Below are 22874 nucleotides of genomic sequence, written 5' to 3'. Positions count from 1 at the left end.
AGCGCCATCCCAGCACTCCTGGGGCTGGGCCAAAGTGCTGTGGGTTGCTTCATCCCTTCTTGCTTGTGCTGAACCTCAGGAGTTGCCTGGCAGTGCACAAGGGGTGGTGGGAGATGCTGCCCCAGCCGCTGCTGGAGTATCCAGCCGTGTCTAAGGTGGCTTTGCTTCGGGCACCAGCCATTATTGAGGCAGTTACGTGATTTTCCATACCCTTAGGACAACCTCTGGAGCTGCTGGCTCCCCTCCCAGCACAGTGTCTGACCCCCAGGATGGGGAATGTGGAGGTTGGGAGGTGCCTCAGGACACTCACCAGCTCTCTGCTTCATATCAATAACCAGACACTGCCAGACCTGATCCTCCCTGCCCCAGTTACTCTCCCTGGCTTTCTTGTGCTCCCCTCTCTCAGCTGGTGAGTATTTATTTAGACAAAGCAAAACAGTGCTTTTAACAAACTGTCTTGGGCAAAATCTAGCATTAATTTGATATGAGTTTCCAGAGAAATTTACTGTCCTATGGCCAGGGTACATGGATCGAGGTACAATATAGCAGCTGCTCTTCATATTAAGCCATGGGAAATGATCAAGAATGCATTTTACTGTCTATAAATCTGAATGAGTGCTGCTCTATTTAATTAAGGGCTCTTCTGTGAGGACTGGAGAATTGAAGGAAGGAGGACATAATTTTTTGCTTCAGTTTCCTTTTAAAGTACCTGATTCAGAGTCCTCTGACATTAATAGAAATTTTGGGCATTGGATGATTTCTTTAAAGGATCCAATTGCTGCATCTCCAAACTGGTGGGAGGTCATCAGAGGAAATTCAGAAACTGCCAGAATTTGGCCATGCCCTTCAGACAAGGGAGTCACAGCTCAGACCTCAGGGTGGTTTTCCTCAACCTCCTGTTGTTACTTTACAGCTGACATCTAAAACTGTTCCAATGTACCCCATGCTCTATTTGCAAACACAGGTAGCCCTGGACCAGCTTAAATGACATCAATCAAGATGGCATGCAGCTCAGCAAGAACACTTGGCTCTTTTCTGATACTAAAGAAGTGATATGCATAAAGAGATTTGTATGTAAATGCATATATACATGTGTGTGGTTTACGTATTATATATATATATTTATCACAGTAGTGAAGGCAATGTCTGTCATCAGCTCACAGAATGTTCACAGAATAAGCTGAGTTGGAAGGGACCCATAAGGATCATTGAGTCCAGCTCCAGGCCCTGCACAGGACAACCCCAAGAGTCACAGCCTGTGTTCAGCTTGTGGAGCAATAGCCATCATCTGAAGCAATAACCCTCACCTCAGCTGCTCCCAAGAGCTGCAGGTTGTCAGCCACGTCATCAAAGCCTTTGGAAAATCACCTGCTGTGTTTTCTAACAGCAGTAAGTTAAACAGCTGTTCTAAAATTGGTTGAATATGCAAAACTGCCCATGGTTCTTCTCCTGTGGTTCAGTGAGTCTCTTTCAAGGGATGCCCTGGCTCGTTCCTATAGATCTCCATCACAGATACAGTGGGTGAAACCAAAATCCCCTCCTAAATGGGGCTACAGTCACTACTCACTGATTTCCCTTTCTGCAAATCCAAATTATCGTGGCCTTTCCAGTGGTATCCACTTATATTCAAATGTGCTTTTACTCATAGATTTGTGTGAGTTATTTGGCTGGTCTACACCAAGTGGTCTGTAGGCCCAGCAATTTATACACACACAAATTGTGTCACTTTCACAGATCTATTGCTTTTTTCTTGCCTTGAAGAGATTCATGTTCATTTTTCTGTATGAGACATATTTAAATGGGAAAATAAAAATGACATATTAATCCTTTCCTTCCTTTGCCTCCCAGATGAGCAAAACTCTTGGAGTAAACTCCAGCCTGCTTCTTAATTTATGGAGAAATGAAGAAGTCTAAATCAAGCTCTGAGATTAGGTTACAAACTTGGAGTGGAAAAACTTCAAGGAGACCAGTTCTGCAAGCTGCTGAAAGCTTCGAGTTTATTGAGCCCCCTGAGCTGCTGTGGACACCTCTTCCCTCCCAGGACAAGACTAAAGAAAGCTATTTTCCTGTGGAAGATGCCACAGGGCACAGATTCCAGTGTGGCAGTGCTGCAGGTGCCAGCCTGGCACGCTGCCCGCGTGGCACGGTGCTCTGCTGGCACGGAGCGTTGTGCAGGAGTGCTGTGCTGAGCAGTCTGAAAGCTTTGACTTTTGCAATGACTTTTTTTCACAACCAACTGGTACAAAAGCTGCTGCACATCCAGCGTGGGGCATCCAGCATGAGAAGTAACCCCAGCACATGGTGGTGTCTTGGGAAGCAGCTGGTCATGGTTGCATTTCACGTTTTCACTTGTGTCCTGTAACTGTTCCTGTGTAGGAGTGTTGGAGATACCTGGGCAGTGCTGCCGTGTATAAACCTGGTAATCTAACAAGAGAAACAGGCCATGAGTGCAGCAAATGTTTTCCTGTCTCTTTGAGGCACAGCAGCGTGTTTCATCAGAGGAGAACAAGCTGGGAGCAATAGACATAACAGGATTAAAATGATGGCTGCTCTGTCATTTTCCACGCTAACCTGAGTGCCCGAGAATTGCTGAAATATGGTTGAAATGCTGCCGTGATGCATCTTGTTTAAAAAGTGATTTGTTAAAAGAAAATCCATGCCAAATAACTGAACCTGCTCCATTAAAAAAAGATGTAAACACTAGCCCCACGGTTTAACCATCATGCTTTTTGATAGCCTGTAGGAATTGAAAGACAATTCTCTCCCCTCTCTGCATTATTATATAACCTCATCAGAAGATAAACAGCCTCCTTACCCCCAAACACTTTGCAATTTGCATTTAGATTGTTTGATGCCAATGTTCAGGACAAGATACTTCCTAGCTCTGTCAAACAAAACCTGATTGTCATTTAGCAGAGTGGCAGTCAATTTATGTTTCCATTAACGCAGATCCCAGACAATTATCTGGGGAGGGGAGAGGGAAAAACCTTAACAAATTGCCCTCCTGTCTTCAAGGCTGATTTTCCAGTGGGCAGCTGTAGGGCAAATTTGACACACCCATGAGGAGGAGAAAGGGATGCCTTTCTGCTGTTGCTGGGGAGAAAGATGTGGGGGTAGCTCCCTTGGCTGTGCAGCATCACACATGAGAGCCAAGTGCCTCATGGAGGCAGCAGTGATGTGGGGCACGGTCACCAGCCCTGGGCCAGGGATGTGTCGGACTTTGACTCCCTGCCTGATTCAGTGGCAAAGCCAGGGGTCCCTGTGGTTTCCTTGGGCATGTGTCCACTCAGCAGCTGGAGATGTGCTGTCAGACACTGCCCTGTCTCCAGAGTCCTGTGCCATCCTTGGGGACCCTGGCCCTTAAACACTCATTGTGGTCCTTGGCGAGGTGGGATGCCAGAGGACATGCCCTCCTGGCAATGGGATCTCCCTGCACTCCTGCCACACACACCCCACAGCTGCACTCCTGGGGCCAGTGTTACACACACTGGCATGACTGACAGCAGCTCCACCAAGCCCTTGTGCAGATGGAGAAGACAAATGTAATATGCTTTCCTTCTCCGATAGTAAGTTAAAGACACTTCTCCCTTCCCTCTTGTCTTAATGACTTCTTTTTTCCTCTGTCCCCTTACTTAGCTGTGCCCCCATCACTCCTGTATTCCCCATGAGGATTCCATGCATGACAGCAACCCCTCCTCCAAAGGCAGCTGCCCCATGGCTCGCCCCTGTCGTTGGCTGCAGCGCAGCACCGATGGCATTGACCAACCCGAGGTTTCCCCCAGCCAGGCATTTCCCCCAAGGACCTTAACTAAGAAGCCAGTCCTCTCCTTTCCAGTGCCCTTTCCCAGAGGGGTGGGCAGGTAGCACTGGTGCAGCCCCACACCCTGGCAGCACTCCTTGCTCACGGGCTTTTCTGCACACACACGTGTGTCACGCAGGAGGTCACAAGCTCAGAATCCTGTGTGCAAGGCTATTCCTGGCACCTTTGCAGTACCTGCATTGCATCTTGGCTGGTGCAAAGAGCCATTTGTGTTGGAAGCAGCTTTCAGTGATTCCCTGGCCAAGTCAGCAGGATGCTGGCTGTCCTTGCCTGGGGCTGCTGGGGTCTCCATAGGGAGCAAAGAAGAGACCCAGGTAGAGGTGGGCTCACCTGCAACTGAGATGTACTGTAAATGTGGGGGACTCACACAGGTTGTCAGGCACGTACTGCAAGGGGTCCACTTTGGTACAAGCTCTTCGGTGTTCTGGCTCCTGGCTCCTTTGTGGCACCGTGGGGCAGGTGGTGCTGCTTGGTGGCTGTGAAAAATCAAGTGGCTTTCTGAAGGGAGAATAGGCACCCATGCCCCAGTGACTGGAAATACATCTGTGACCACTAAGAAAGTTATTTTTGCTACATGAAAGGCTGGAGCGTGAGGACAGGGCCTTCTCCAGACTGTAGCACCTCTTGGCTTTCCTTCCAGTACAGCTCATTTATTTGGTTTGGCACCAACTAACCAACCCATGGAGCTGCCAGGTTCACCATGTATAAGGAGCTGCTGATGTCAGGAAGAGCTTTTGGCTGCAGGAAAGCCCTGCAGATGTTGTCCAGGTGGTTATGCTCACCATGAGCATTTAGAAACAGTCAAACTGTGTAGCAATTTTAAAATGATTATTTTTCTTTCGAAACGTGGCCTAAATTTCTATCAGGCACTGGAGCAGAAGCACAGGGTGACACGCAGTACGAAGGCAGTGTGAGGTATGTAGTATGTGTTGGCAGCAGGGCACAGAGAAATGCCAGAGGAGCAGGACCTGGCAAAGTGTGGAGGGGACTGGCACGCCAGACCAGCTCAGAAGTAGCTGGCAGGCTCCTCATGCAGCGTTTTGCACCATGCTGCTTGTCAGACAGCCAGCAAGGCTTAGCAGAGGGAGAGGTGTTGCCTGCCCACATTTAAATTCTAGTGGTTCCCACACTTCAGAATTTTGACTCAGGATCTAGCTGGGGCAAAAAGAGACTCGTGTCACCTCCCACAGAGATGACCTGGTGAGTTAGCTGTGCCTCACTTATCCCTGCCCTATGTGCTCCCTAACTGTGCAAAGAATCACCACCTGTGGGTGCCTTTTCCGGAGGTGTGTCTCAGCTAAATCAAGGCAAACACATCCAGATCCACTCATGGACTCATGTTCCCTCTTCAGATGCTCTGCACTGTGCTGCTGAATGGGAATCTCAGGCCTTGTCCAAAACTGGGCTTACCCCCCTCACCTGAGTTAAAGGGCATTCAGCTGCCCAGGGTACAACCTGCTCCTTCCCTCTCTTGCAGTTCCTTGGCTGTGTGCTGCCTAGAGCACACATGGGCCCTGCTGACACCACACCCAAGCCTACCCCATGAGGAAAGGGGTTTTCCTCTGCCTACAAACCTGCCCAATCCACCAGGTGACCTGAGAGCACCCCCGAAGCCCATTAACACTATTAGAGGCTGCTCTTTTCCTTGCCAGTTTTTTGCTTCCACATCCCCTCCTAGCCTCTCTGCCACAGCCTTACCCTTGCCACCTTGCTGCCTCTTCCTGGCCTGTACCCACTTTCTTCCTCTGGACCTACACACCTCTTCTCCACAGGTAAGTTGTTAACTTCTTAATATTTTGAAGAAATCCCAGATGTGCCAAAAGAAGAACCAGACATTCTGACGCCTGTTCAGGCATTTCTTACCCCTAACAGGTTTTTATTTATATCGGAATTACTACAGGGTTTGCAGACCAGTTTTCCCTGTTTTCTTTGCAAACCTCAGAGCTGTCTACACTGCTTGTTCACCTTGTTGTCTAATAGAGAGAGAAACCTCAGTCAAGTTGCCTTAGTACTTATTTTATTTAAAGAATCAGAAACACAGTCATTGTAGTTCATTTTTACTCATATCTGCCAACATTTCCTAAACCACGTTAACATTCATGTATAACAAAAACATTTTCTGAGCTGTGCAAAGTTCAAAGGAACTGTTCAATTACTTGAACCCATTTCTAGAAGAACAAACCTGGCGTTCTACAAACTGAGGCCACCAGAAGGAATCTTTTCCCTGCCCTGTTGCAGGAGATGGAGATGCCCGCTCCTCCCTCTTTTCCTGGCATGACAGGTAAAAACTAGACCACAGTACTAGTCAAACCTCTCACAGTCTAGAACTTTCTGAATGGCACTGGGTCATGTTTTTGTATCACTGGGCTGTATTAAGTTCACCTTAATACTTGTGCTCCTGGCATGGAAGTGATTTGTCCAAGAAGATTACTCAGTAACCCAAACTGCGATAAGCAATAAAGCAGGCCCAGAAACAGCTGCTATCAAAATAGAACACCTCCTCCCCCTTTCCCCCAATATTTTTACTAGAAGAAAAATATGACTCAAAGGGTTGTTGACCATTCAGAAAACCATCATCCTCCTTGCAAAATCTATTTTAAAGCACTGATTTAATGATGTGATATGACATCTGCACATTTTCCTTGATCCTCTCACACACCAACTTTTGTCCTCTTAGAGTTAATGATAAAATGGTGGAAATCTGGAACCATTTTAGATCTGGCTAAACAGAATAGGCAGCATGCAAGTTGACATCCTGTTTTGTTTTTTTGAGTGTAGTAAATACACCATGAAACAGAATTTTAAGAGTGTTTTAACCACTGTAAGTTGTCAGAAAAAAATCTCATCTCTGACAGATCTAACCCAGAATTTTTATTGGAATCATTAACACACATTTTGGCATTGCTGACTGACCAACTGTGCAGTTACTGTTTGAGGTGCAGTGACACCAGTTCTGACCTGGACCAAATAAGTGGAACAGATATGGCTCTAATCTCAAGCAAGTCTTTCCAGAAGACGTTTCTTCAGTCTCTTATTGGTTATAAAAAGGCAATTTCCTCTTGACAGTAACTAAATTTTTAGTGACTGACTCATTACAATCTGGAATATCAACAAATGCGGCAACATCAAGTATAAAAAGAAACACCCTGAAAGTGACGCCTCCTGGTTTGAAGGTGCTATACTTGGCCATGAACTGTGTTTCTGGAATTTGTTTGTTAACATGTGACAGCAAGAAGAACTTATTTTACAGAGAACAAAGTCACAGAGCTGAACTTAAACATGAACGCTCACTTACATGGGTTTTGATATGTACTAGTACACACAGCTTGAATGAAAACAAAACTTACACCTTCGCATATGAAATACTGGCAACGCAGTGATGATGTTCACCCACCAGGCCTCTTTGTTTTAATAAGATCATCTCCAGGTTACGGTGCCTCTGACAAACTTCTAAACACCCACCACATGTGGGCTTTGGCAAACAGCCAGCTGCTGTCAGAGGCAAGGTATGGATATAGGTATGAAAGGCCTTTCAACACAATTCACTCCTCAAGAACCGATGTCTTTTTAAATACTCTCAACAGTTGCATTATGACTTTTTTTCTCATTCTTTTTCATACAAATTACTGGCTAAAGTCACATTTATTGCACCTTTAAGTCCCTGGTAGATGGAAGCTTATATTGCCTGATACAGTTTGTATTGTAGCTTGACGACGTTAAGAAATCCAACAGTCTCCAGAACTGTACATTTCTACAGTAAGAAATCACATTTCCATAACACTAATTACTGCTGTCGCAGATCAGCTCTTGTCTCTGTCATGCAACGACAGAGGAAAACTCCACGGTCCCTGCGTGTGCTAGAACCTGCAGTGTTCTTCTTATTGCCATGAAAAAGTCAATGTAAATGACTCCTCTGGGAATTACTTCAAATTCTGGAGTCATTATCACTCTCCAGACAGAACGCGGTGCTTCAGCATGGGTCTTCAGCCACTCTAAATATGTAGGAGAGAGCAAGCATGTGTGTGTTCCACAGGCAGCCCCCCCAGGTATATTTATCGGTGACCATGCAGCTTTTTCTCTTTTCCTCTATGATGCAAGAACAAGCAGTCTGATCTCAATCTTCGGGTATGTCTCTAATTTCATATGTTGAATGCAAATCTTGTTGCAGCCTCTCTGTTTAACCAAATCTCTAACAATTAAAAAAAATAGCACCAGATGTATGAAAAAGAGGAAATGTCTGATCTAGTAGGAATATATATAAAGTAGAGCAATTCTTACAGTAAAAAGGTACGTCGTACAAAAAAGCAATGGAAAGTGATACCAAAGGACAAAAATCCATGCTGCATATAATACGGGCAGAAGACAGGCAAAAGGGATTCTGCTCAAATAACCACAGTTTAATGGTGGAGCCGTGCTTCCTCCAGGACCTCCCTGGCAGCAGTGCTAGGACACGGGGTGCTGTGGCACTCTGAGTACTGAACACCGACACGCACCAACAAACCCGCGCAGCATATCTTTGAGGTATATAGAAAGCATGACATTAACATTTTGACTCCTCATTCTTACTTGCACAATGATGCACTGATCTTTACCTGGGGTTTTCTCCACCCTCCTCTCTTCATCCCTTGGTAAAAACAAAATCCCAGTTTAAGAGCTTCCTAGCACACCTCCTTGAACTCTCAAATCCATCTTGCATAGGCCAGTAATAAGAACACTGCAGCTCTGACAAATAAGTTACAGCAATATAACAGCTTTCCTCTTAATTTTTTTTTAAAGATATCTTCTCTATAATTTACACAAAAGGTTAACAGCCAGAGTTTAGGTTACTACAGTCCAGATGGGCGTCCTTTCAGTCTGTGATTCCAGGTGGAAGGCACTACTTCAACATACCACTGTATGCACCGCACGTGGTCTCAGGAGCACAGCAGGACACTGTGTCTCCAGAGCTGCAGACTGAAGGGCCTGGGGGAAGTCTTTGGAAATAAAAATGGCAGTGGTTATCAGTCCAGTTTCTCTTTGCTGTCTTTTCTTGTGCTATGCAGTTTCCCCTGAAAGCTCCTCAGTTGAGAGAGCGGCGATTCGTCCTCAGAAGCTTTCGACAAAGCTCCCGGGGAAGAGGCCCGTCCTGCCGTTCCTCTGCAACGTCCCTTTGTACCAGCCGTCCTCCCGTTTCTTGTGCACAAACACAATGTCACCTTCCTTCAGTTCGATCTCCGCCTCGCTCTGCGGTGGGTATGGGACCACAACGCGGTACCTTTGGAGAGAAAAATGTGCCAAGACTTGGTAAATCTGCACTTGATGGGAGCAGCTGGGCACCAATACCAGAGATCTTGGGAAAAAAACTTTTGGAAATATCAATAGGTTACATTTTCACACACTAGTTGTATGAAAATGTAGCTCCACAATGCAGCTACATTTTCTACTAAAACTGAGTAAGATGGAAATTTCTGGCCACCATAGCTGGACAATTGACCAGGATGTACTCTGGAGCCAGTCTATGAAAGGAGAAACGTGTTGTCTAATGGATGGACCACTCATGTTATCTTTGCTCCCAGCTGTGTGCTCGGCCTGTGCCAGGACTTGGCTGCTTTATCTTAGTGCTACATCTCTGCTGTAACATGTCTTATTCAGCTCTTCATTTGCTCCATCCAAAACTCCTCATAGCATCATAGAGTGATAGAACAATTTGGGCTGGAAGGGACTTTAAAGGTCATCTAGTTCCACCCCTCTGCCAGAAGCAGGGACATTTTCAACTCAAGCAGGTTGCTCAGAACCCATATGTCAACTGCATAAATCAGCTTGGTGTCATCTGCAAACTTCCTGAGGGCGCCCTCAATCCCACCATCTATGTTATTGATAAAGATATTGAACAGCACTGGTTCCAGTGGGACACCACTTTTCATCAGTGTCCAATAGGACATTGAGCCATTGACCACTACTGTCTGGATGTGACCGTCCAACCAACTCCTGATCCACCAAACAGTCCACCCATAAAATCCATCCCTCTCCAGTTTAAAGAGAGATGTTGTGAGGGACCATGTCAAAGACCTTACAGAAATCTAGATATATGATACACTCTCTTCCCTTGCCCACTGATGATGAAAAATGGGGTTTGCAATGCTCCCACTGCCTGTGACACCAGCAGATGTTAGCTAAAGCAGTTCACATTTTTCTTCTTATAATGCGTCTTGAGAATGTACTTTGAGTCCCTCAAACCTGGAAGGGAAGCTAAAATGGAGAGGTATCAAGTGACTTTCAAAGCACTCTCCAAACCAACAGGGAGCCCTAGTCCTGAACCATTCCCAGGGCTCTCTGGGAACTTAGTTGTCAAGTGTCACTTCATTTCAATGAAGTAATGATGTGTCTGAGCCTGATACAGCTATTCTGCACTCAGAGCTGATCAGCAGGCGTCCTGCTGAGAGCACAGACCGGGCCATTTTATATCAATGCGCTTGTGTGCAGAGCAGGGAATATATTCCGACTGCACGGTTGTTTTTTCCTTCAGCACTTCTGCAGTCATCTGGCATTTGGTTAACAGTCAATAACTGTCTTACTAATTGCAAAGTAATGAATATAGTAAGACAGTTAAAGTTGCCAATTGATTACCTAAAGCCCATCTCCTGAGAATATATTCACAACTGCTGCCTGGCCACCAACGCCGGCGTCCTGTTTGTAACAAGGTTGAGTATTTATCTAAGATAATATCCTGTCCCTGGGGACTTTAACATGCCTTGAAGGCTGTGGACCATGCCCTGAGGCCATGCCCAGTGACACAGTACTAAAGCTAGGGGATCTCCAGTGGCAGTCACCCACTTTCTTTGCAGATTTTGCCCAGGTGCCTAGTGACTTCAGCTCTGAAACTAGGCACTCCATTTTGGCACGACACTGGAAATATCAGCTTTGACTCTATGTCTGGACATCCCCACAGCCAAACAACCCATTGCTTGGAAAAGCATTAAACTCCATTTGAAGCAGGGGTTCTGTTCTAATACCTGACTATGGCTTTTTTATCTTGACAGAGCAACATGGTCATGGAAAATATATGTGTTCAAGCGCCGTCAAAAATTTGCTGATACTCTCTGTACCTTGGTTAATAAATCTAGTTGTCACTTCCTTCCTCAGTGGAAAAGCAAATAACAGGGGTTGAAACGTGTGCAGGAAAATGGTCTATCAAGCTATCATCTGTGGAACTGCTACACTTATAATATGAAGCTTTGCCAATTACACTCATTATGCAAATGAATGCACACATTATTTCAAACACTCTGCTGCAGTGTTGATTAATTAAATTATCAGAGTGGAACAATTTCAGCTAAGATGATGCCAAGTTTCAGGTCTCACTACTCTTATGCACAATCACAACATATTGGAGCTCTGCATCAGGAAATCAAGAGGCCTTGAGAAATCAAAAAAGGTCGGACCTCAACATTAGTTGAGTCCTGTGGAGGTACTCACAGACAGTTCTTGAAACTCAGGAAACAGAAACTCAGAAAAAGGTGGTGTCTTGGGCAGGGTCACTCTGAAGACCCAGCTGAGACTGCCAGCACCTCACATTATACCAAAAGCACAGAGATATCCTTTTAAAGCAAAACTACGTCCTCAGAGTGATGAGCTGCTAGTCCCTAAATGGTTCACACAAGGAGGCAGGTGACCACACTCAACAGGAATGCACCCACTGTCATAAAAGGAGTTCTACACAGCATCTTCTTAGCAATTTAGAGAAATAAATCTGAGTCATTGCATTACAAAATTAAGCACTTTCCCCCATTCGGGAAACCTTAAATGCTATGGTTTAAATTTAATTAACTACAGTTAATTACTACCTCCTAAGATAGTAGCAGAGGTTTTTGATAGAAGAACAAAATACTAGCTAGGAAAGACCTTGCAAATCAGTTCAGAACTCCTCTGTGAGAGATGAAAAAAGATGCAATGCCTTTTCCCACGCGAGGTTTGAAGCAGGGAGAGGCAGCCCGGCGGGGCTGCAGGGCAGCATCCTGGCACTGCGCTGGCACAGGGAGCTGTGCCGTCCCTCTGCACCTCCAGGTGGCACCTCAGCCTCGCTTATCCTCTGGAATGAAACCTAAGGACAGCTATTAGCTGTATTTTTTTGGCAGAAAAGGTCTCTTCTCCCAGACATGCTCCCTCACTCCCAAAAAGGCAGTCCGGGATACTTCTATTTATATCTCCACTTTTAATTTCCTCTTTTGTTCTTTTTTTGAGAAGATGCTGTAAAATTGTAGGTTTTCCTATACCAAACTGTCGCTTGGCATTTTAGATGGATCTCAGTCTTCTCAATTTTGTCTGTGTCACATTCCACCTCTAAATTACCAACTTTCAAAAATACTAATTAGCTGATCAACAATTATAATGACAAGTGTGGCAGCCACCTCTGACCAACAATAACAATATTTGGTATTTTCTGTTGTAAATTGTGTAAATCTGTCTTATATAGTTACAATTCTGACAAATGTTAATCATTTTGGCCCAAATTCTCCACAGCAGTTGGCTGTATCAGGTTGAAGGTCCAACATACAGCCCAATGGCCTCATCACTTCCAAGAATAACATGGGGGGTTTCGCAGCACCAGCAGGACCCATATGATCACTACCACAAACTGCTCTCAAGTCCTATATTTGGGAGCAAAGACCTGTCCTGTGGTCCCATTGCTCTGTAAGGAATGGTGTTCCTTCAGAAAATCATCCACTCACTTTTAAACCAGGTTTAAGAACGTTCAAACCACCCCAAAATGGCACATGTTTAGGCTTGTATGAGCACTGAAAGTACAATCTCTGCTGATTCATGCTCCAAGCTGTCCTAGCTCTGTGGGACCTCAGAGGTTGCATTTCTCTTTCTTTCTTAGTACTGGGCCTCTTGTATTTTTCTCTTAGAGGACAGACTTTATGTTGGACATCCCCACTGCTGGCTGCTGTGGCATCCTTGGATTGGGCACTGCATCCCTGGAGGCTACTGCCCACGATGGGCAGTGGCCTGGGAAGGGTCCTTGGTGCACAAGAGATAATGCATGAGGAGAGGCTGCAAGTAGTATCAGCAAGGACAGGGAATGGGTTTTTCCTGGGCAGGGAAGCCTCAGGGAGCTGGAGAGGGGGGTAAAGTAAGGGACGAGGTGGAGGAAGAGAGAAGCTGATGGGAGAAAAACTGGGAGCAGAGGGAGAAAAACTGGGAGCAGAGGAAGAAATGTGACTGTGATGAAACTGGAAGCCCTGATAGAAGGTGTCGGTATGGCTGCTGAGGGGGAAAACTCTGATAAGCTGAGTCTGGAAGAGCAAAAAGCCTTGGTGGGAGGGAGCCTGGGGCAGGGACATGGAATCCCAAGAAGTAGGAGACTGCATCGGTAGAGGCTGGCACTGGGGCTGAGGATGAGATGGGCACTCTGGAAGCAATTATCTCACTGAGCTGGGAATAGGTCCATCCTCTGCTGTCAGCAAAGACCTTGCAATCCTCCTGTCCCCTGTATTCATAGCACTTGTTTTCACAGCCAAAAGAAACACCTCTCCCACCCAGCCCTCCCTTTGCTTCTCCTACTGAAATCTGGAAGGTGCAAGTAAGACTCCTAACCTCAAACAGATGTCACATGATGGAAGTTCTGGTCTCGTTTCTTTTTAAGAAGCAAAATCATTAAAAATATCATGTGTACATACATAAAGACATCTACAACCTTAACAGAACACAAGTATTTCACACCCATGCATCTGAGATGAAGAAAAAGGCAAATAAAATTGTCCATGACTTTACTTCTGCTGTCTTGCAATATAATCTTTCATTATATGATTGCTATTATACTATTTTCCCCGCATGATGCCTGCCTCATTTAGTGCACAAGATGCTGCTCTGGATGTGAGTCAAGGCTCTGACATGGGAACCACCCCACCTTTTGCAGAGGTTGGAATATCTCTAGCAAGTGACCATGATGAAATGCACTGAGTAGTGCAGATGTGGGGAAAGTGGCTTCTCTGACTCCTTCAGCTGCAAAGCCTCGTGCCACACTTTCCACAGAGAGAGACTCATCTCACACACACTCTGGCTGTGTAGGAGTCCTGTCTGGTCTGAATGACTCACACAGGCCCTCTGTCAGTGTGCAGGCAGGCACTGAACAGTATTGACCAGAACTGATCAGTAATTAATGGCTGAACTCAGCCACAGACACTCTTAAAAAACTCCAAAATGCTCACTGAGTAAATATGTGTATCCAGGACACTGATGGAACTAGAGCATCTTAAGAAAATGTGCAATGAGGCAAATTAGGCCTGCATTAGGAGGCAAATTAATCAGATTAACCTCCAATCTGATTCCATTTAGAGTGCTTGAATTTTGATGCTTAATGCAAGTTCCTCTTTCTTGAAGTATCATGCATTAGGGTCAGATTGCAGTTCTGTGACTCCAACAGGTGCATTAGGGATACACAGTTTTGGAGGCAATGGATAATCAGTGCCAATGGGCCATTCTAGTCCAGTTAACCATTGCTCTTGTTTACCGGTGGAGCTCTGTTTTTTCATCCTTTCACTGGCAAATTGCAGGGACCTGTCAGACACCTCTGCACACTACAAGCCAAAACCTGCTTCTCCATAGCATGGTGACTGAATCAGCAGCTTTAGAAGAACAAGTCTCAGTTGGGTCTTTTACATTTCTACTGGAAATATCTCAGGATTCAATTTCTGAGATGGTTGATGGTTGGTTTCCAGTTCTAAGGCAGGTATCCCTACTCAAAGAAGCACTTAACCATGTGAATACATGTCACTGTTCAGTCAGAAATTACTCCTTGGGTCATTTTTCTAGTATCACTTTTCAGGAATAAAAAGAACCCTTCTTCTGCTTCGCTTTTTGGCAAAGAAGACATATGAGCACAGCAAAATTGAAGTCAATGGGCGTTATGCACATGCTTGAATGCTTCCTTGAATTGGGAGCTCAATTTCTAATGTGGCAGTGATTTGTAGAAAGATACATGGAAACATGGAGGAATCTATTTTAAAGGTCAAACTTACTGCTCCCATCTTATTCTGCAGCACTGTTGTGGTTATAGCTTGGTTGAAGGCTGCACAAAAACCATAGAAACACAGTACAGATATGCCAGTCGTGACAATAAGTCTGGCCACAGCTGCTTTATCACAATATAACATAGCAGAGTTAGTGCCAGCTACTATAAAGGAGTCAACAACGCGTGACATGTTTTACTCAGGTTTGCCTCTGGGAACAGTGCCAGGCAGCGAGGGAACATGACTCATGAACACACACATGCACACTCAACTCTCCTGTTTTGCTTAATGTACAGTCACATTTTCTTTAAGGGGGTGGCAAGGGAAGTATTTTGTTTTGGTGCTGCCAGGCGCACAGCACATCCCTCCTGTAAGCCAACAATGTGGTGGGATGTGGGCAAGGCCCTGGCCCAGTGCCTGCCTCACCACAGTGTGTCCCTGTAGTGGTCCTGTTCATCATACCAGCAGAAACTGGATGGAGCAGTAGGTGGAAAAGAGTGTGTGGGGCACACACAGCCTGATGGGATATTCACTTGGCAGTCAATCACTGCCACATGAAGTGACAAGGACACCACCTGGGAAATTTCTCTGCTCTGCTGCTTGCATTGCTGGATGCTTTATGGCAAAGAGCATCTGAAGGAATGTGGTTTTATAAACTGGTAGTGGAAACTACACCCAGAAGGCAGAGATGAACTCTGACTATCATAGCAAACTAGACAAATATGAAGGGTAAATGACAGGAGAGCTAAGAGCAATTCCTTTTCTATTCCAGTCATCCATAGCCAGGCTTTGGAATATCAAGAAGAAGAATATAATTTCTCCTCTCTGTGTAAAAAAAAAACCAAAAAAGCAAAACAAAATAAAACAAAACAAAAAAACCACTAAGAGTATAAACATTAACAGAACCTCCAAGAGGGTGAAATTTGCCTTACCTTTCTGTCTACCTGTTTTCTGACTGCAACTCCCAGAAAGATCTGCACTGTCAGGTAGCAGAATAGGCAATTCATCCCTTAAATAGTGAGTGAGATGCAAGTAATCAGAGCCCTTTAATGCAGCTCTTGGTGCACTGGGTTTGATTGGTAACCTGGATGTGGTGAGTGCTGGAGCTGCAAGCCAACCCCTATAGGAAAAGTAGCAGTGCTTTGCTGCCTGCATGAGCCTCTTTTTGAATGCCGTAAATATTAAGGAATGTGCTACTTCTTCCAACCTTTCAGTGCTCTGTTTCTGTGTGCACAGATGGGCGTTGGGAGATAGAAAGCCAAGTACAGCTAAGTGTACTGAAATGCTTTGCAGCTTTTTAAAATTTCTTCCAGCATCTGAATCTGTTTATCTAACCTTTTTTTCCCTCTCCTCCCTTTTCTTTCTCAGAGAATTGCTCCTACTGTGCGTATGAAATGCACCAAAATGCAAACAAGCAAAATATGGAGCTGAGTGACGTTGAATGCAAGTTGCTTCATTGCCAGATGTGAAAAGAACAAGTGGTTTGAAAACCATAATTTGTTTAAAAAAAAAAATAATTTGGTACTTCTGAGAAATTTGATGATTTAATGAGCACAGATGGATGTGGGATGAATTTCTAGCAGACAAGTGTTTAATGTATCTGCTCAGATTATTCCAGGACTAAGCATTATCCTTCCTAGTGCATGAAGGTAATTAATATTTCCCATTGTGGACATGAAAAAACCCATATGATCAGTTAAGGAATGCAGATACATCAATGATATGGAAGTTAATTCATAAATCAATTAAAGAATCTTGCCTGCTGTGTATAATTATGGTTACTTCAATTATAGCTCATTTTCAGATTTAAGACTCAGGAATTAAAATACGTAAAATCAGAGGAAGTTCCTTATCACCATATACTGCAGCTGAAGTATTTACTCAGTTTTAGCACTCTAAATCTATTTGCTCCTGATTCCAGCATAGCTAAGAGGATCCAGGTAATCTTTGTCTCACTGGTTCTATTCTGACACTTAAAATAGTCATCAGTTAACATCCTGGACCACCCTGAAGTGGACTGAGAAATTTCTACGGTATGGGACTAGCCCTGGCATATTACATAACGTGTCTGGAGTTCTCTGTAGTAAAGCTTTGAGAGCAGCACATTAACATCCAGCGCTGGAGACATCAGGAGCTGTACTACCTAACTTCTCTTCATGGTCACATTTAACTAAAGGTGCAACAGCCCACTGATTCAGTTACAGTGGAGCTAAATCTGGTTAATATTGATTTAACTTTTCTTATAGCATTAATCTGAACTGATGTAGACCAAATTAAGTGTGCCTAAATAGGGATTGGTTTTTCACTCCTTTTACTAAATTAGTTTTTCATGGATTTTAAGGGCAAGAGACTACTGTGATAGTCTGTTCCCACTGCCTTCATTAAAATGCTGAAGGATTTGCCTGTATTTATTTCTGCTTCAAGTCTAACAGCTGCACCTGAACAAAAGCATCTCTCTTAGAAAAAATGCCAAATCGAGTGTAAAAATATTCCCATGTCTGTCCTGACTGCAGTCTCTTGCAAACTGTTGCCATGCCATCCCTACACCCTTTACCAGGTGTGCCAGAGCTCCCTGTGTCTCTCATCGCAAGTGTATAGTTTTAAATCTTCCATTTTTCTTATGATGTTTCTCTGAGTCCATTTCACTTTGCATCAGATTTCCCTCTTCCGAAATACATTGTTACTGTTTTCACCTGACCAGGAGCTGATTTAGCTCTGTACCAACAGATTTGCCCTGCCCATCACCCACCTCCCACTTCAGTCCTCATTCTGCAAACAGCAAAAGTTTTATGTGAACAGTTCAGGTTCAGGACCCCACTCCCATTGGGCTGCACTACATACATTAATCTCCATTTTCTAGTGATTTCTTATGTAGATTAAGATTTGATGCCAGTTTTCAGTCCACTTAGTACCTCCTGGGTTGGTTATGTACAGTTTACTCAGCAAGGGGTTTTATTGTAACAAACCAGATGCCTTAGAAAAGTTTAAGTATGTTATGGTGTCACTGTCACCTTCTCAACTGAATTCCAACCTGCATTCAGTAAAACACTGTGTAAGGTATGGACAGTCCTGTAATGCCCCTTATTACACATCATCTGCTTCATGATCCCAACAGGATTCAGGGTCAGGTGCCTTGCCCAATCCATTCCCTTCAGTCTAAAGGAATTGGCATATTATGTCCCATCTGGACATGTCCTGTTCTGCAATACAAAAGACTATTGCAAATTCTTCAATGTTTTTGTAAAATACCTGTTTTTCTCTATCACCTTCTGAGTGGAAAGCATTTCAACAGCACTGTAGCTGTGTATTGTTTATTCATTTCCCAGTTCTCAAGCTGCAGACTTATAGAAAAGATCTACCTGAAGCCAGTGTGACTCTGCACATGTAGACCTATCTCTTTTCTGCAACCCCCAGCTCTTTTCTGGTCAGTTATCGCTCTCTCCACGTGCTTTTGTATTTTGGTATTCCTATTCTTCTTTTTTCAGGTTTGTGAAGTCAGTTACTCTGAGGTACCAAGGTGGAGAGCAGGCTGCTGAAATGTACTCCAGAATCACTGGTACATCCCTCTCTAGAAATGAGCTACATTTTTGTTAACAGTTCACTGAAGATGGCCATATCTGTATGTATTCTAAACACAAAGAATTTGCAATAGTCTTTGATATTGCAGAACAGGACATGTCCAGATTGGACATAATATGCCAATTCCTTTAACTTATTACTTAAGTTAAGATACTGGAATCTCATTTAAAACATGGCATTTGCCAACAGCATTTACACCATTTGGGCTGTGAAAGAACTGCTGTTCTCCACATTTAGACTAGAGCTGTGGAGTGTCATGGACAGGTGCTCTTAAACCTACATGGTGTACCAAATGATTTTCAATGGGCAGATGCATGTAAACCCTGTCTTCTTAAAAGACAGCTGAGCCATGTACAGTCAATCCACAGAACACCATCTTGAACAAGCTAAAATATTGTCCCCCCTCCAATTGCTCCCCGTGGATGCAGGTAACCTCAGGAGAAACACAACTTACCTTTCCCGGGGCAAAGGCTTGGGCTCTGGCCGAATAGCTGCCATGGAAGAGAGGGGTGGCCTGGCAGGTGAAGGGATGGAAAAATTCAAATCCAAGGAGCCTGTTTTCCTGTGCAGAGGCTCCAGCCCCATGGCTCCTTGCATTTCACTCTCGATGGGGCATGAGCCGGCTCTGCCATGACTGGAGAGGGAGGACAGCTCAGGCCCCACTGCCCCTTGCAGAACTCCTTCAATGGCTGTCTGGGGGTCGTGCGTGGGGGACACAGATGGTGGGGAGCGTGACTTCTTTTTTGTTGATGCTCCTGCTAGAAGTTTCAACAGCCCGCTTTTCTTCTCCTTCTGCAAAGGAACCAAACAAAACATGGGCATTGAGCAGACATACCAAGTCCCTTTTGTTTTCCTTTTGGAAAACCTCAATGTGTGAGGCAGGAAACCTCTCAAAACTGCCACAGAGGTGGATCCAGGTAGAACTTTCTGTAACAGAGATCCTATGAAAATCCCTCCCCATTGAAAAGGGCTTCAACTTATTCAGTAGAGTAAGGACCAAACATACAGCAAAGATTATCCCCGTTTTCAAATCTATGGAGGCAGTGATAATGTGCCTTTTCAAAGAAAGACTGCAGCTACACTGGCTACAAACTTTCCACTCCGAGAAGACAGCAAGCAGAGGTGTTGCCCTCTCTCTTCAAGGAGAATCCTGTCCCTCAACATCGATATATCCCACAAGTAAGAAATCAGGACCTATGGCTAAAAACCTCTGCTGGGAAGCACGATGGGCTGAGGAGAGATTTCAGATCCCACCCCACTGCAAGAGAAGCACTCATCATTACTGCCTCTTGTACTACCTGATGCAGATTTACAGTAGGGAGAATGGAGGCATGAGAATCTGGTTTAACAGCTCTTTCCAGAACACACTCCCCTTCACATCCTGCATCACACAGCAATAACTATTCGTGTCTCCCTCCCAGAAGGGGGTCACTTCCCCTTATGGGTTAAGGTAAAGGTATCACCTTGATGTTCAAAGATAGACCACAAAATTCACAATTGGCAATTGCAGTGGCAGTGCATGGGAGGTTTCAAAGTTCTGCAAGGGTTTCTGACACAGAGAAATGAAAAGATGATAATAGCACCCTTTCAATTAATGGGAAGAAAAAAGTTTAGTCTGTGTTCCTGAGAAAATACATCTGACCTTCTGGATTTTATAACAGTGTGAGAAATCCTGCTACACATTTACCTCAAGCACACAGAAATACCAAATACTATGTCCTTCATCTTGAAAGTTTTTTGGCTAATGTTTATATGTAGAAACCGGCCATCCTCTGGTATATGCTTCACAATGATAGGTTAGAGTTGTAACCAGCAATGCTGTGCAGTAAATTTTCCATTTTTAAAAAATGATACAATAAGTTTTGCAAAGGTCTATTAGATTTCTTCCTCTTTTGTTGGAAGTGCAAGCCATTACCCAAACTATCTTCAGAGGCTCAGGACTGTGAGGTTTAGCTGTATTTGATAATTTGTTCAATAATAGGATCCCAGGGGATAAAATCAAACCCAGCAACAGCAAGACTTATGGAACAGAAACTCTATATATTCAAGTAGGAACACTTCTTGGAAGTATAAGCCAGTAATTTATTTATTCTCTGTAGACAAAATGTCCTATGCAAGGTTTAAAGTGATGCTCTTTTATGTCCTGACTGCTGAAGTAATTTATCAAAGCAGCTTTAAAGAATAGAAAAGCTACAATAAAATAAATAGAAGATTTTAGAAGATGCTTGGATTTACTACAGTAAATGTACTTGAGTACCTGGTATCTCTGCTTCCAAAGTTCTTGTTTGCGCACTTTAATTGTCACGGACTGGTAAGAAAACAGAAATTCCTTAGATGTCAAGATACAGAAGACTTAAAACAAAGCACAGTTGTCACAGAGCCAAAGTCCACTGATTTTTGAAGTGCAGAGTCTGAACTGTTGTCCTAGGGTGATCTGTGCATCCAGATCCTGGTCTCCTGCATACCACTGGTCATGTTTTAAAAAAAAGTTTTGCACTTACAGGATGAAAGGATCCATCCTGTCAAGATGTTCACCCAGGCAGAATCCATGGAAGCTAAGGGAGGCTGGCCATATGGCACCACCAGGTCAAAAAAATTAAATCAGTTCCCCTGGAAACAACAGAAAAGCAGACCAAATGACCCTGATAAATATATTTTTTTTCCTGATGGAAAGGGACTGTATGAAAAGTGTGCATTCTGGAATTCACCTGAAACACCAGAAAACATGCTTCAGTTTTTCTCTTGCTGTCTAATTAAGAAATATTGTTGCTGTCATCATTATATAAAATTTTAAAGCTCTTAGTGAAATTGCAAAACTCTTCTTTCCCTGTGGCACACTGAAACAATAGCTCTAATGATCCCAGCATCCTGTGTCAATATGCATTTGAAGGTGTCCAAAGGTCAGTGACAGAATACAATAGCCATTGTGGGGCTCTGGAGAAATGGCTATTGTGCAGCAGTGAGCACTTTGAGGCTCTTTAATTGGCAGTCTTGCAAATGCAAAATAACTATGTGAACTAAAGCCCTGTATAACGAACAATTAATATTCCTCTGTGGTAGCAGTGTTTCTAATTTTTGCTTCTAATTTAAATACCTTGGCAAAATTTCATTAGAAAAACCTTGGGCAACTTAGATAATTTCAGGCACAGAAACAAAAATATTTGGAATGAAGGAGGTTCATATACTCATACCCATCTACACATTAAAAAGCAGATGACAGTCGTTCAGTTTTGTTTTCAAGAATGACTTCCACTCTATAGGGTTAGCCCTGGCATAAATTTCTACTCTTAAGCTACTATCCCTTAGAAAACAGAAAGCTATAATGAACTTGCTGATCTATCCTTTGTTCTACTTTAATAAAAGGAAAAATAAAGAATTGATTTTTAGCCCCTACTGAGCATTTTACTCAACTTTTGAAACTAAGATTCTGTGGTCTTGGAAGAGAGAGGTAACTTAATTCAATTGCTAAGCCTAGTCAAAACCTGAGCAGTACCATCCTTCAAGCAGTGGCCTTGGGCAAGATATTTAGAGGTGACCTACACCAACCACTTTGTGTGTGTGGAGATTAGACAATATGTCCAGCTCTTTCTCCCTTTGAGTCTGGCTCTCAGCCTTGTGGTATCACATGGCCAGATCCTCTGCTGATGCTGCTCACAGCATTTCAAGCAGAAGAAGCACTGTCAGGAACTGGTAATCTACTGTGATGTGGTCCATGAGAAACAGATTTGGTTCGAATCTTCTGCGATCAGCAGTTCAACCTAAACCACTACATGCCTCCCTCTGTTTGCAAAAGGGGAAGAAGCTGAAACTCCTCCTTGTGCTGTGGGAATTGGTTCATGATTCTAGTGTTACAAAGCTCTACATTTCTTTGGGAGCAACCAGCTCTTTTCCATAGCTTTAATATTAAAAAAGAATGGGATGGGATGTTAGTATGCAGTCCCAGCAGTGATTTATTGCAAATGTCCAAGTATTATGAATTAATTTAATATTTAGTGTAATAGCAGCCATCCTTCACCAGAAATTAATATTTATATGTCTATTGAAGACAGTCCTTCAGCAGTTTCACTGTAAATCAATGAAGCATTAATGGACATAAATACTGCAGAGAAATCTACACTGATTGGTTACAGACTGTGTCGCTTTTGAAGAGATAAGAAGTTTACAGGGGAGATATCTGATGACTTTCAGAAATGTTTTTGAATTAAATAAAAACAGTTTACTTTTTTTTTCCATTCACAGATGGTTGTTTTATTGTTTTCTAGGAAATCTGTAATCTACTGAAACAGCTGTGTAATTATTGAGTTTTCTTTGTCTAGTAGCTACATTTCCAATTGACTGCAAACTGTGTTTGACATCCCTACCCCCTGAATCTGCCAAGGTCAGACCTTCACATCTGTGTTGATAGACGGATTCACAGTGTGGACAGGACTTCTCCCATCTCCTGGTTACTGCCCACATGTTTATATGAATTTCAATCACCACCT

General features: G+C 43.8%; 1 protein-coding gene across 2 annotated transcripts in view; it reads right to left on the bottom strand.

The window, feature by feature from the left end:
- SH3RF3 (SH3 domain containing ring finger 3) overlaps positions 1 to 22874 on the bottom strand; it is a 322774-nt gene that overhangs the window by 63545 nt on the left and 236355 nt on the right. Inside the window, exons 9-10 of one of the 2 annotated variants that reach the window (XM_021545582.4) lie at positions 18845 to 19182; positions 5821 to 9074 (exon numbers count right to left, since the gene is read on the bottom strand). In XM_021545582.4, coding sequence (XP_021401257.2) covers positions 8906 to 9074; positions 18845 to 19182 — 507 coding nt within the window. In that variant the 3' untranslated portion in view covers positions 5821 to 8905. Of the gene's footprint in view, positions 1 to 5820; positions 9075 to 18844; positions 19183 to 22874 lie in introns of those variants that run through there. The other variant, XM_085558352.1, reaches the window with a different exon arrangement.

The sequence above is a fragment of the Lonchura striata genome, chromosome 1, assembly GCF_050655825.1.
Source record: "Lonchura striata isolate lonStrDom1 chromosome 1, ASM5065582v1, whole genome shotgun sequence".
NCBI lineage: Eukaryota > Metazoa > Chordata > Aves > Passeriformes > Estrildidae > Lonchura > Lonchura striata.
Note: the sequence above shows the minus strand (reverse complement) of the source record. Positions and strands in the feature narration are given on the sequence as shown.